This window comes from Lycium ferocissimum, chromosome 10, assembly GCF_029784015.1.
Source record: "Lycium ferocissimum isolate CSIRO_LF1 chromosome 10, AGI_CSIRO_Lferr_CH_V1, whole genome shotgun sequence".
Classification (NCBI taxonomy): domain Eukaryota; kingdom Viridiplantae; phylum Streptophyta; class Magnoliopsida; order Solanales; family Solanaceae; genus Lycium; species Lycium ferocissimum.
In genome coordinates, this window is record NC_081351.1 from 23,833,885 (window position 1) to 23,846,306 (window position 12,422).

The 12,422-nt window shown below is 34.8% G+C and overlaps 2 protein-coding genes across 2 annotated transcripts in view; both read right to left on the bottom strand.

Annotated features, from left to right (window-relative positions):
- LOC132034739 (CASP-like protein 4D1) overlaps positions 1 to 1,128 on the bottom strand; it is a 1,925-nt gene extending 797 nt beyond the window's left edge. Inside the window, exons 1-2 of the mRNA XM_059425102.1 lie at positions 938 to 1,128; positions 231 to 366 (exon numbers count right to left, since the gene is read on the bottom strand). Coding sequence (XP_059281085.1) covers positions 231 to 366; positions 938 to 1,128 — 327 coding nt within the window. The remainder of the gene's footprint in view (positions 1 to 230; positions 367 to 937) is intronic.
- A 4,478-nt stretch (positions 1,129 to 5,606) lies between these two features.
- Positions 5,607 to 11,560, bottom strand: LOC132035223 (transmembrane 9 superfamily member 3-like). Its single transcript, XM_059425507.1, has 7 exons — positions 11,333 to 11,560; positions 10,338 to 10,378; positions 8,986 to 9,577; positions 8,587 to 8,724; positions 8,339 to 8,495; positions 7,122 to 7,606; positions 5,607 to 6,080 (listed from the first exon to the last, which is right to left on the bottom strand). Exons 1-7 carry the CDS (start codon positions 11,488 to 11,490, stop codon positions 5,861 to 5,863), a joined length of 1,791 nt encoding a protein of 596 aa, XP_059281490.1. The 5' UTR covers positions 11,491 to 11,560; the 3' UTR covers positions 5,607 to 5,860.
- Positions 11,561 to 12,422: the final 862 nt, after the last annotated feature.

Genomic DNA, 12,422 nt, shown 5'->3' on the forward strand with positions numbered 1-12,422 from the left:
AAAAAAATGTACGATCAATTTAGTTTAACTTATTATAGCAGGTGCGTTATATCATTTTTAACAAATCACCAAGTAATATTTATTATCATAAAAATCTTTTTATAACTATCCTATATGTAACCTTATTGTACAAGTATTTTCTACAGCTTAGTACATAAAACTTAAATTTTAAAAAAAATACGATAAATTATGTTTCTCAATACTCAAAGAAAGGGGAAAACGTTGCTGACCTTGTCACCATAAAATTCAAACTGGCGAAAGCTGTTGTGGTTTATAAGACGTTTCTTTGCTATCAGGAAATATAATGCAAAGGGAATATGCAATGTATTGTAGATAATTCCAGCTACCATTACACCAAGCATGTACCTGTACAAGAATACACACAAAAAAAAATGTAAATTCAAAATTGTTTATGATTCATTTTTAAAAAATTGTAAATTTTTATTCTAAACGACAAATCACTTCGTATATCATCATAAAGCCAAATGTGACAATTCAAATTGAGACAAAATGAAATACTTTTATCATCACAAATAGATTAATTCCTTTTCATTTCTTTCTTTCCAATATTAACCAATTGGCAGCAACGACTAACGAAGGTTGCGGTGGGATGGATAGATCCCTTAACTTTTCTCGAGTTCCAGCATTGGATATGGAAAAATATTGTTGGGGAGCATTTTCCCCTTAAATAGACGCTACGCAATACGAATTTGAATTAGTCCTGATCTAATGAGAGTATCTGTATTTACGGTAGATTCCGTCGTAATGAACTCATTGGAAACATATGTTTCCGACTACTCGTCAAGAATCTCGAATTTTCAATGGGATTATGATAAATGCAATTTTCAAATAGTATTATTTGGAATAATTGTCAATGATTGATCAACACATGTTATAAATATATAGAAAAGGACAAGGTTATAGAAAGTTTAATTACCTGTATGAGCGGTAATAATCGTACTCAAGTTTGGCGCCTTTATCCAACGTAACTTTATTACTCTTCAACACAACTATTGAAACCACAGCACAAGCTATAGTAATCAACCTTGCTGCTAATATAATCAATGGAAACTTTGATGAAGAACGAGGTTTTTCATTAAAATTATATTGAGGCATCTCAAACTCCATTTTAATTTCTCAACTTTTATCAAAGCCACATAGTCCATCGTTAAATTCAATGGTGTCTTATATATATTTTTATTATGGACTATTGTTGGATTCTTTCAAGAGAATCTATTAATAATTAATTAGATTATTGTAATTTCATATAAATTTGTCGTCTAACTAGAGTTGAACTATATTTTGAACCAGGCAAATGTAGAAAAAGTCTACCCTATCTTATTGGAACTTTGAATAGACTAATGTGCCCCTACAAATCAAATGAGAGTATGATACAGTCAAATCTCTTTATAATATCATCGTTTGTCCGATTTTTAGAATGCTATAGCGAAATGCTATTATAGAGAACATATCATATAATACAACATGAAAAATCGATCTCAAAAAGATTGGTTGTCATAGTGAGATTGTGTTATACGGGATGATTGTTATAAAGAGATCTGACTGTACCAACACATCCTCTAATGGAATAAATAATACATACATAATTGGCTCACTTATAATAATGTAACTAAAAGTTAAATTTCTATGATAAGCATTAATTGGTAATTAATCTAGTAAAAATGATTATTGTATCACATGTTATTAAATCAATAGTTACAAAAGTTATCATATGTGAGCGTAACTTAAGACGATTTTCTTATATGTTTTGGTCTTTTCACATCTGGTTCTTCTTCTTAAAAAAATAATAATAATATATATATATAAATAGCAAAGAAAAAAGTAATTAAAAAAAATTGGTGACGGCTTCATAACGCAGCAAATTAAATCGTGTGTGAGAAGGAAAAAAGAAAAGAATGGAGACGTTTTCTTCAACTTTTTTTTATAATACGTCAATTGTGAATTAAAGTGTTGTTTTGGATTAAGTCAACAAGTATTGACAAAATTCTTCAACTTCCTAAGCTAGTGAATTATGAAGTTTAGTTTAAAATTATGAATTTTAATTTGAAGGAGATGAGGAATCGTTTTCGTCGTTGTGACTTATGGTCCCCAAGAAATCGTACATTATACGCTATCTTTGGTGTGACATTGTGAAAAGGAAATATTTAACAACAAATATAGGGAAAGTCCTCTCAAATTCAAAAATTCAATGGTAAATTGTTCCAGAAATAGATCAGACATAACAGAATTGACCGAAAATAGTACTTCCTCCGTTCTCTTTTACGGATCCCCCGTACAATCAAACCTCTCTATAATTGTCATTCGTTATAACAGCATTTCATTATAACGGCCTGATTTTTTTTCGGAACCGATTTTTCATATTATAATTTACTTCTCTATAACAGTATTCTACTTATAACAGCAATGACATTCATTATAGCGGTACACTCTTTGTAAAATTACCTCTCTATAACAGCCATACTCAAATATTGTGTAATAATATTCTGTGAAAATACATTATGTGTAAAAATAAAATACTAAAATATTTATGATAATCATCAAGGGAAAACTATTGAATTCCTTTTTGCTGAAAGTTTGGCAAAAACCCCCGTAAATTTAAGCATTATATTGTCACTAAAAAACTGGAATTTACGAAACAACCGACTACAATTGTAGAATTCTTAGGTCAAACTTGAAATATTTTAATTTTCAAGTAATTTTAAATGCATATATTCCATAGATTTTAATTCCTTATTGGTAAGGTACAACTAGTTATAAATTTATTAGTCACTTCAGTTTTTAATTAATGAAATATGAAAATTAATTGAGATTTTAAATTTAACAAGTATTTGTTTTCGTTATAACATAAAAAGTATAGGAAAATAAAATAAATTTTTGTGCTATTTTATTTAAAAAATGAGATCCAAACATCAAATGTCAGTATACATGCATAATAGCACCTCACTATATGTTACGCCCCGTATCTTGGTACTAAGGTTAGACTCATATCATTAGCGTTTTAGTGGAAAAACTGAAGGTTTGAACGTTTTGCGAAAATGGTTGATAGGCCTACTTCGGGCTGCCGATAACTCCTTGATTAGTTGGGAATTTGGGAAAACTTAAAACATGAAAGTTGTATCCCTTTGAAATAGCTTTCCAACGGTATATTGTGCAGTCCAAACAGAGCTCTGTTACAAGAAGTTATGTCTATTTTACCGAACACTGTGCAGAACCGATACAGGTCCCTTTTGAGGGCGCGTGCGCCGGCCCCGCGCCGCGGGCCGATCTCACAAAAACACCCTCTATGAATAGTGTCCTGCAGGGGGTCGTGCGCACGTACGTGCGTCGCGGGCCCATCGCATAACAGTGTCGAGTTTCGGGTCAAAAGTCGGGATTTGGGCGTTTCGAGGTTATATTTAAGTCGGGGTTTATTTCCCTAACATCCCTAGTCACGAAAAGTCACCCTCAAGTCAGACAGAACAAGTCCCAAGCCTCAAGAACCCTCCAAGGTAAGTTTTATCATGATTATAAGTTGAATTCAAGTCCCTAATCTCTTTCTAACTTGAGTAAACCCTTCTAATCAATAGAGTTGTGAGTGGAACATTATTGTTGGGCGTGGAAACCCTAGAACTCGAATTCAAGAGGATTGAACGTCAAAAAACTAATGCTTCTAAACTCTAATCGTTCATAATAGTGAATTGATGAGTTCTTGGGAGAATAGTAAATGGGTTTAGTAAAGAGAATTACACGAACTATAGTAGGGTTTTGGATTGTTAACTTGAGATTGTTATAATCATATGGGTGATGGAGAATGATGTTAATTACACCTAATTGAGATTGTAGAATCACTTAGAAGTAATAGAATGGGAATTGGGTGAAGAAACACCATTAATGGAGATTGTGGAGCTTTATGCCAACTAAGTGTTTGATAAAATGCTTAGATGATCAAAGCATGGATATTATTGCTAATATAGAATCCCTTTGACTTGTATTGATATAGATCAAAGTTGAAAGGGTTGACGAACATTGTATTACGCTCAAAGGCTGGAATTAAGGTATGTGAGGCTAACTATCTACGTTGGGGAATATTCATGATTCTCTACGCCTTATTCTTCATACTTGTCGGCAATTTGACTAGAGAATATAGTTTAGCCTAGTTTCATGATATGATATAGAGCCGTTATCTTCTAGGGTTGCGATTCTGAGAATTCGTTCATGGTTGTCACTTTGAACATCATGAATCAAGACGTAATCTTTATAGACTTATGCATTGTTATCACATGAGTCTCGGTTAGTGTATAACCGTTATTTGCATGAGTCCATAATCGAACATGTTATCGGTATAGCGCATCGATTTGTAAATTGTTAATGTTGAACACATCGTATCTGTATTTTTGGGCCCTAGGCCACGATTTATACATACGTATTCTCGGGCCTCGAGGCCACGATTTTGTGCACATTATTTCCGTCCTAGGCCACGCTTATATATTTACGATTTTACGTGTGATTCTTCATCGAGTGAGTACTTGACCTTCTTGCTTTCTGGTTAGTTCGATTTGATTTCGATTCCAAAGTATTTTATTGCTTCGGTTGCTTTACATACCAAGACAATTCAAATGTGTTGATGTCCCTTTTTATTGTTGGAGTTCGCATCTCGCGATGCGGTAACGATGTGGCGGTGTTGACAATCCGATTTTACTTAGGAGTGTTCGTATCGACTATCGTGTGAGCAGGTGTCCTTCGGGGCGATATCGGTCGTGTAGTTCTTCTGACCTTTCTAGACAATTACCGTTTTGTATTCATTAAATGCTTCATAGTTTTGTATTCATTAAATGCTTCATAGACACAGTTCAGATAGTCAGATATTTGTTATGTTAGCCTTGTAGACAATTATACTCAGTCGTCTAGTTGTTTTGGTTTAGCCATGTTGGCTACCTTCAGATATGTTCAGATTGTCTAAATATTTTCGCATTATGATATTTAAATTCGACTTTTAGTTAATCGACATGTGTTAGTTTTATTTTATAAATTAGTTATGTTTTGGTATCACATGTTGATTCACGACGCCTGGTTCGCTCGGTCATGCACGATGGGCACCGGTGCCGTGTTACGTCAGAGCCCGAGGTTCGAGGCGTTACACTATAGCGCCCATGAAATTTTCGGTACAAACGCGCCATTATAGAGAGATTTATCGTATTACAAAAAAAATTTCATTATGTCCATTTTAACAAATCAAAATAATTTTTTTTTTTCAATATTACACTTAGTATTAAGTACCTACACCCCTAAAATTTACTGGAGTTACAACTTTAATAACAGTTAATAAGGGTAATTTTATAAATAAAATCTTTTATAAATGATTTCTTTATGTGTGCCAAGTCAGTTGAGGAAGTTGAAGAATTTTTCATTAATAGTTGATAGGTTTTTGCTATTTACATTTTCATTTGCAGCAAACCATTTGCCTGAGAAGGGAACTCACAATTGAAGGTACAATTTTCAGATTATTTATATCATTGGACATGCTGCCTTAAAGGCAAAATTCTAGTAAAGTGGCAAAAGGGGGTTCAAAAAGTTTGTCCAAAGCTCAGATATGACATTCTTTGTAATTTTCTTTTGAATCCCCTTGTATAACTTCCTGACTGCGCCACTGCGAAGTTGTGAACAAAATGTGTGTAGACAAATTCACAAAACTTTGGTCCAAAAATCAAGCTTTGATTTCCCATATACTAGAACTTGTGGAACTTCCTGCTTAAATAGTCCTCTCTTTTAACCTATCTTTTACAAAAAGCTTAAGGTATATTTATATGACAAAGTTAGAGTACACAAATATACAAACTTTACTTTAGTCTACAATGCTATTTTACTCACACTTGATAGATCGATAAATGTGTCGAACAAAGAGCAATGATGCACGGAAACCAACAGTCCCGAGCATGAGGAAGAAACCATAGCAGACGCAAGCCATGTATCCGAAGAAAAACGAGGTTTGCATGAATCCAGACATGTCCGATCTCGCATAGTAGTAGTACAAGCAGTAGCTATAGATAAATATACCCGTTGAACCACCACAGAGAAATGACCTGCAGCAAAGCAAAAAACTTAACAATATAGGCCCTTGAAAGATCTAATAAGGAAAGGTTCACATAAGTAACACAAGCAAAAAGGTTTTAGCCAGGGGAAATCCGGTCGGTAAAGTCCTGTTCCGGTCGCTATTAGCCAATAAAGACCGGCAAAGATCATCGCAGGATCAGTTTAAAATGAACTTCGTTTGGTTGTAGCTGCAAGCTATATTGTTCGGACTCTCAAAAAATGTTGTTGCACCTGTGTCGGATCCTCCAAAAATGCACTAATTTTGAAGGATCCAACATGCACCTATCGACATTTTTAAATAGTCCAAGCAAAATAGGTTGCAAGGAAAGCAGTGATATTAGTGATATGCAAAATAAGCTAAACATTATTATATGGACTGGAACTAGAAGGCTGACATGCTTAAGCACTAATTTAGAACATTTAAAAACAGCTGCAATTTAGTTAGCACACAGACGTCCATTTAAAAAAAAAAAAAAAAAAAAAGTTGAAAACTACTTGGAATGAAAGGCTTTATCCATAAATGTTTTACTTCTATAAATATGCACTGAACGAAAATGTGTCTTCCTTTCCTTCTCAATGTTTGGATTATACAGACATTTGCATAGCAAGTAGTCAGCAAAAACTTTTACTCCTGTTTCAATTTATGTGTCTTACTTTCCACCGATCCCCTGTTTGAAGAAAAAGTCACTTTCTATATTTAGTAAACTTCTTTAATTTAACATCGTAACGTGTTATCTTAATACCACTAGATTTAAAGTGTATTCTTGGTACACTATACACATTTTAATTTCATACCACAAGATTCAAAAGTTTCTCTTACTTTCTTAAACTCTATGTCCAATCAAACTAAGATACATAAAATGAGATGGAGAGAGTAATTAACTAGATTCAAGGAGAGGAATAAAAGACAGGTGCAAGGCGAATCAGAAGAACTAAAAAGCTTGCGATGAAGCATGTAACATGGAACTATAGACAATTGAACAAAGCAAAGAATAGAAAGATGAACAAAAAAGAAAGAAGCTAATTCAAACCTCGACCACCATCTATGATCTTCTGCAGCGAGTTGGAAATAAGTCGATGCAACAGTGACGAAGGCGGTTACTATCAAGAGAAGAATGAAAACTATAAACAATATGCTGTAAATGGTGTAGATTTTTTGACCCCATACACTTTCAAATATGTAATAGAGCTCGACGTAGATGGCACTAAATGGTAAAAACCCCGCCATTGCCATCTGAGGGACGGTACTACGATGCCAAGGGAGTACTGGGATTTCTCTCGGATACTTTGTGGTTCGGCATGGAGCTTGGAAACCAGTTCTGCTATTTTTTCCAGCAATTCCGCCTAATAAGAGCAGTGGCGATGTCACTAATGTCCACATAAGTACTATTAAGATAATTGTGCTGAACGGTAGAGCAGCAGTAGAACTATAAGTAACTGCAACAGAATTGAGGAAGCAGAACGTTAGCGCTAGGGGCCCACAGAAGAGGCTCCCGGTCCTGACCAAATTCTTCACCTGTTAAGGCAGAGTATTTTCAAATGTTAAGCTTATTGGTTAATGTTCGACTTATTACTTTGCAAATCAATATGCCAGAGTAGTCAAAAGCGAAAAGCGCAAGGAAAGCGCCAAGTATAATGCACGAAAATGTAACTACAAACACAAACCATAATTATCTGAACAAAAGAATGACAAAACTATAATTAAGCTACACATATGATGTTGTGCCATTAAGACAGAACCCATTGGTTAAGGTAGACACGCCTTAGCACTTTAACGCCTACACCAAGCGCTAAATAAGCACGCTTTGAGCGAGCCTTTAACAACATTATTATGCGCATTTTGTTGCAGCTAAGCACTATACCTATTCTTATGATAAGTCATTGCTAGCACTTTGTGGCTAAAGCGGAGACCTTCTCCAAATAGATGCGGATCCAGTATTTGAAGCTTATGGATTCTGGATTCTAATCTTTTTGAGTTACTAGTTCTAAATAAATAATCGATACATATCCATATAGATTACAGAGCTTGAACCAAAGCTATTGGATTCGACCGAACCCGTATCCGCTAGGTCCTCCCTGTCTCCAGTTCCACAACAGTAAGCTCAACCATGGATTTGAACCTTGTCGTTTGTGCTCTCTTACGAGCAAGTAGTTTATGGTGAATAAGCTACACCTAAGTGTTAAATTATAGTTATAGCTCGAATTATGGGGAAAATATCTCAGCAACTATGGGTATTACTGCACTTACCCAATTAGTTCCTTCAAGCTGGCAATAGAAAGATGTTGCTGTATAACCGGCAACGCCCGAAGTGAGTGCATATATAACCAGCAGGGCAGTGAATAGAGCTCCTCTATTATAGGGATAAAACACCCCTACGAGTGCCATCAGGAATATAAAAATTGTCCTGCATAAGATGCAATCTTTTCACCATAAGGCAACTGTTTCTTGTATTAGACCTTAATTTATCAGAATAATATATTTCAAAGCACACTGACAGTGTAAAGAGCTGAGTGCCACAACCGAGTGCTGCAGAGAACAATGACTTGTGTTTTGGGAACCTAAAGACATCACCGTGTATGTACTTCCATCCTGTCTCCTCATGATCATTAACTGCTTCTTCGTCATGTGTATACCTTTCGATACATGGTCAACTGAAAGAGTTACTTCTAGAGAAAATCATACATAGTCAGACCTCTCTATAACAATTATCCTCTATAATAATATTTCACTGTAACGGACAAGTTTTTTTTTTGGAACCGATTTTCATGTTATGTTATATTATATGTTCTAAATAACAGCATTTCACTATAGAAGCCAAAAAAAGAAAACGACATTGTCACAAGAGGATTGACTCTAGTTTTTTTTTTTTTCAAAAGGAGGGATAAACCACTTACTTGATAAAATCATTCTTAAGGACTCGCATAAGGATCATGGCAAGAAAACCAGTTAAAAGGAGGACTGTGACACAAGAATTTATGATCGAGAACCAGTGGATCTCCAAGGTATGCGGTAGAGAAGTCTGCATGAACTTATCCATCCGATTCTCAAATAGAATATTTGTTACCTTCCATTTCACAGTGTATGTAAACTCAGCATCGACTTCCTTATCTTCTGTCAGGTCCAAAACGGAATGTGAATCCATTTGTGCAGTGATCTCAATAACACGGTCCTTATTATAACAGATATCGAAATGTAAGTGTTTGTATAGAAAGTACTTGTAATATTTTGGATCCTCTGTTTCTTCCCTATTCTCAACTCTCCCAATAAGACCCCATATGGGCAATTCATCATAATACATTTCGAAGTAATAGTCTTTATCAACTGCTCTTCGAAACTGAGCAACTTCTTCCTTTGTTAGTTTCTTTCGACAAAGAACTTCCGAGTCTTTATCTACCAAGAAATCGAGTGCATAAGGACCACTCACAAGCCGATCCCCATTTAAGACTTCACCTAGAGTTTCCTTCGTCTCTTCCAATTTCACATGATCTGCATTTCACAATAAGGTCTGTGGTTTAGCAATAGTTCCCTACTTACCTCTATGTAACACACTACTTGAACTTGAGTAACATAAGATTTCAAGTGATCCAACATATATACGTCTATCAAAATTTGCAATATGGATCTTTTCTTAGAAGAACAAGAAGATTGCAACTTGGATCCAAAATTTAAAGTTTATGAGTTCCTACAACAACATCAAGTTAATATACAATTACAACTAGGTTCACAATCAAAGATTTATTGATATTAGCATATTTCTTGTTTGTGCAAAAGCTACTGAGTTCACGTGAACCCACATATTATATTGTAGATCCACCACTGGCTAACCCCCTCACCCCTCTCCCCACCCAAAAGAAAAAAGATTTTGAGAAAGAGGCAAACATAGAAGGAAAAGAAAAACAGAAAATTCTATGTTTTAAAGGAAGTAATCCACAAAAGGTACTTGAAAACTAGTGCAGTTTTCTGTTTGTCTTGACTAATCGAATCAACTTTTAGACTTTTCTTCACTCAAATTTGCATGATTGACAAATCAATTAGCTCTAGTCTGCACCTTAAACTAGTTTAATCATGAATGTTTAAATTTCAGTTGAGCCATTCATCATTATATTCTCATTTTCAGTTGAGCCATTCATCATTATATTCTCATCTTATTCAGCCAAATTCTATCTCATGAAATGACTAATAAGCCAGCAAGAAGAAAACAACCCATAGATACAATATGTGAGACAGTGAGAAGTGTAGAATGAACCTGGTGTACAAAATGGCAGATCATAATATCTGTAGGATTCACTGTAAAACAAGAAATCAAGAAGGAATTATGAGTAGATTAGAGAAAATATCATTCTACACAATTCATCTCAATTCTCAGCCTTCCAAATATTTTTTATTTTAGTCATCAAGTTCAAGTGCCCTTACCAAAATTTAGAATGACACTGGAAAATGTTAACTTTGCTTTAAGTATTCATGATTTACACTACTTATTGGATTGTTGCGAGCAGTTCGGTGCATGAAGTATTCCGCATTTATCAGTGATGGAGCCAGAAATTTATATAATGGGATTCAGAAAGTACTTGAACGTCATAGTTGGAACCCCTTAACAACTACTCCCTTTGTCCCATTTTAACTGTTAGTTTTAGCTCAAAAAAGTGCCCACAATAATTGTCACTTAGGAATTCAAGACTGAATATGACAAATGTTTCCAACTATACCCTTAACATTAAAGAAGTATGCACAACATTTATAAGAAGAAAAATCAGTCTACCTTTATTAAATAGGGGTAATTTAGTAAACTACACCTTGTATTTATTATTTTTCTAATTAATGGACGTGAAAAGAGCTAAAGTGACATTTAAAATGGGACGGAGGGAGTACAATAAAGAATTTTCCCTTAGGACACTGGGATTCAACAGTTTATGAATAACCAAAAACTCCACGTTACCCATTCACACAGTATAATTTTTCAATGTATGGGATTCAATTGAACCCCTTCCTTCTTGCCTGCTCAGCTATCAGCGGCATAGCTACATAGAGTGAAGGGTGATCAGTTGAACACCCTTCATAGAAAAATTATAGTACTGTATATATTGGTCAAAAATCACTTCTTTATACGGTATGTATTAAATCTTGAACACAATTAGCGAAATTCCAGATTTCGCCACTGGCATTCACGTAGGTTCTGAGGAAGGGTCGTACCGAAATATATGAAGGAGATATATGTAAGAAAAGTTGCATAAATTAATGTACCTGGGATTGTGGAAAGGGCCAATCTTATTAGCATAAAGAGGGACATGATCTCCTTGTTTATAGCGATGATCATCAGAGGCATTTTGGCTGATAAAAATCCGAAAAATAATGAAAAGGATGAGCATGCAAATTGACAAAATAGCACGCAGTTTCTTCATCCAATCAACAAGAAGATGAACTAAATTCTTGTTGGTGCATGCGCATGCGTTTGGTTGTGTGTGTGTGTGTGTGTGTGTTTTTTGGGGGGGGGGGGGGGGGGGGGGGGGGGTGGGGTTGGAGAAATAGAAGAAGAAAGTGAAGAAAAGATGCTAGAGATTATTGAACGTGTGCATGTTGGTTTATTAGTTCGATCAGATCTCTCTACACTCTATATATGTATATTGAAAATGGAAAAGGGCAAAAAATTACCCCTAAGTTTGTGATTTGTCTTATATATGTTATTTTTAAACCTACCGGCTCATAGAAGCCTCCGGAGTTATCTTCTGTCTCAAATATATCCCTCAACTATTGAAAAAGTCCAAGTATGCTCATCGTACTAACGATAGAACCCACATAGTGGTATATTTGGACCTTTTGATTGTTGGTACATTTGGACCTTTTCAATTACTTGCCGGCAAAGAAGGAGTCAAGATTTGAAGTTTATGGGCTCGAGATTCTAGCTCTTTTAAGCTTCTGGGTTCTAAATTGATATGTTATAAATATTTAATGAATTTCTTAAGATAAATATACGGCTTTGGGTTTACTTCAAATTATTGCATTTGTTGCTAAATATGTATGATTTATTTTTTCCACTATAGATTATTTTTTCCACTATAGAAACTGCATATAAATTAGTTTCACGAAAGCAATTCTTTCACATCACGACTAGAGGTCATTAAGGATGTACTTGCTTTTCTTTTTTTCATTGGGATTGGGTTGGTGTTCTGAGACTACAGACACTTTGTCATTGTTATTACTATAATGTGTCCTTCTCATAAGGTTAGTTATTCTTTCAGAATCTTACCACATCACATCTTCTCCGACATGATCAAATATGATGTGTAAGTTTGTTATTTGAATTCACCAGTAAGTACGAAGTATTATCACTTAT

Excerpts from the sequence above, each read along its gene's own strand:
- LOC132035223 (XM_059425507.1), bottom strand. The coding sequence starts at position 11,490 with ATGAAGAAACTGCGTGCTATTTTGTCAATTTGCATGCTCATCCTTTTC. Across the intron at positions 10,379-11,332 it reads GGCCCTTTCCACAATCCCAG|TGAATCCTACAGATATTATG; the intron begins GTACATTAATTT and ends CTTGTTTTACAG. Across the intron at positions 6,081-7,121 it reads GATCATAGATGGTGGTCGAG|GTCATTTCTCTGTGGTGGTT; the intron begins GTTTGAATTAGC and ends GCTTTGCTGCAG.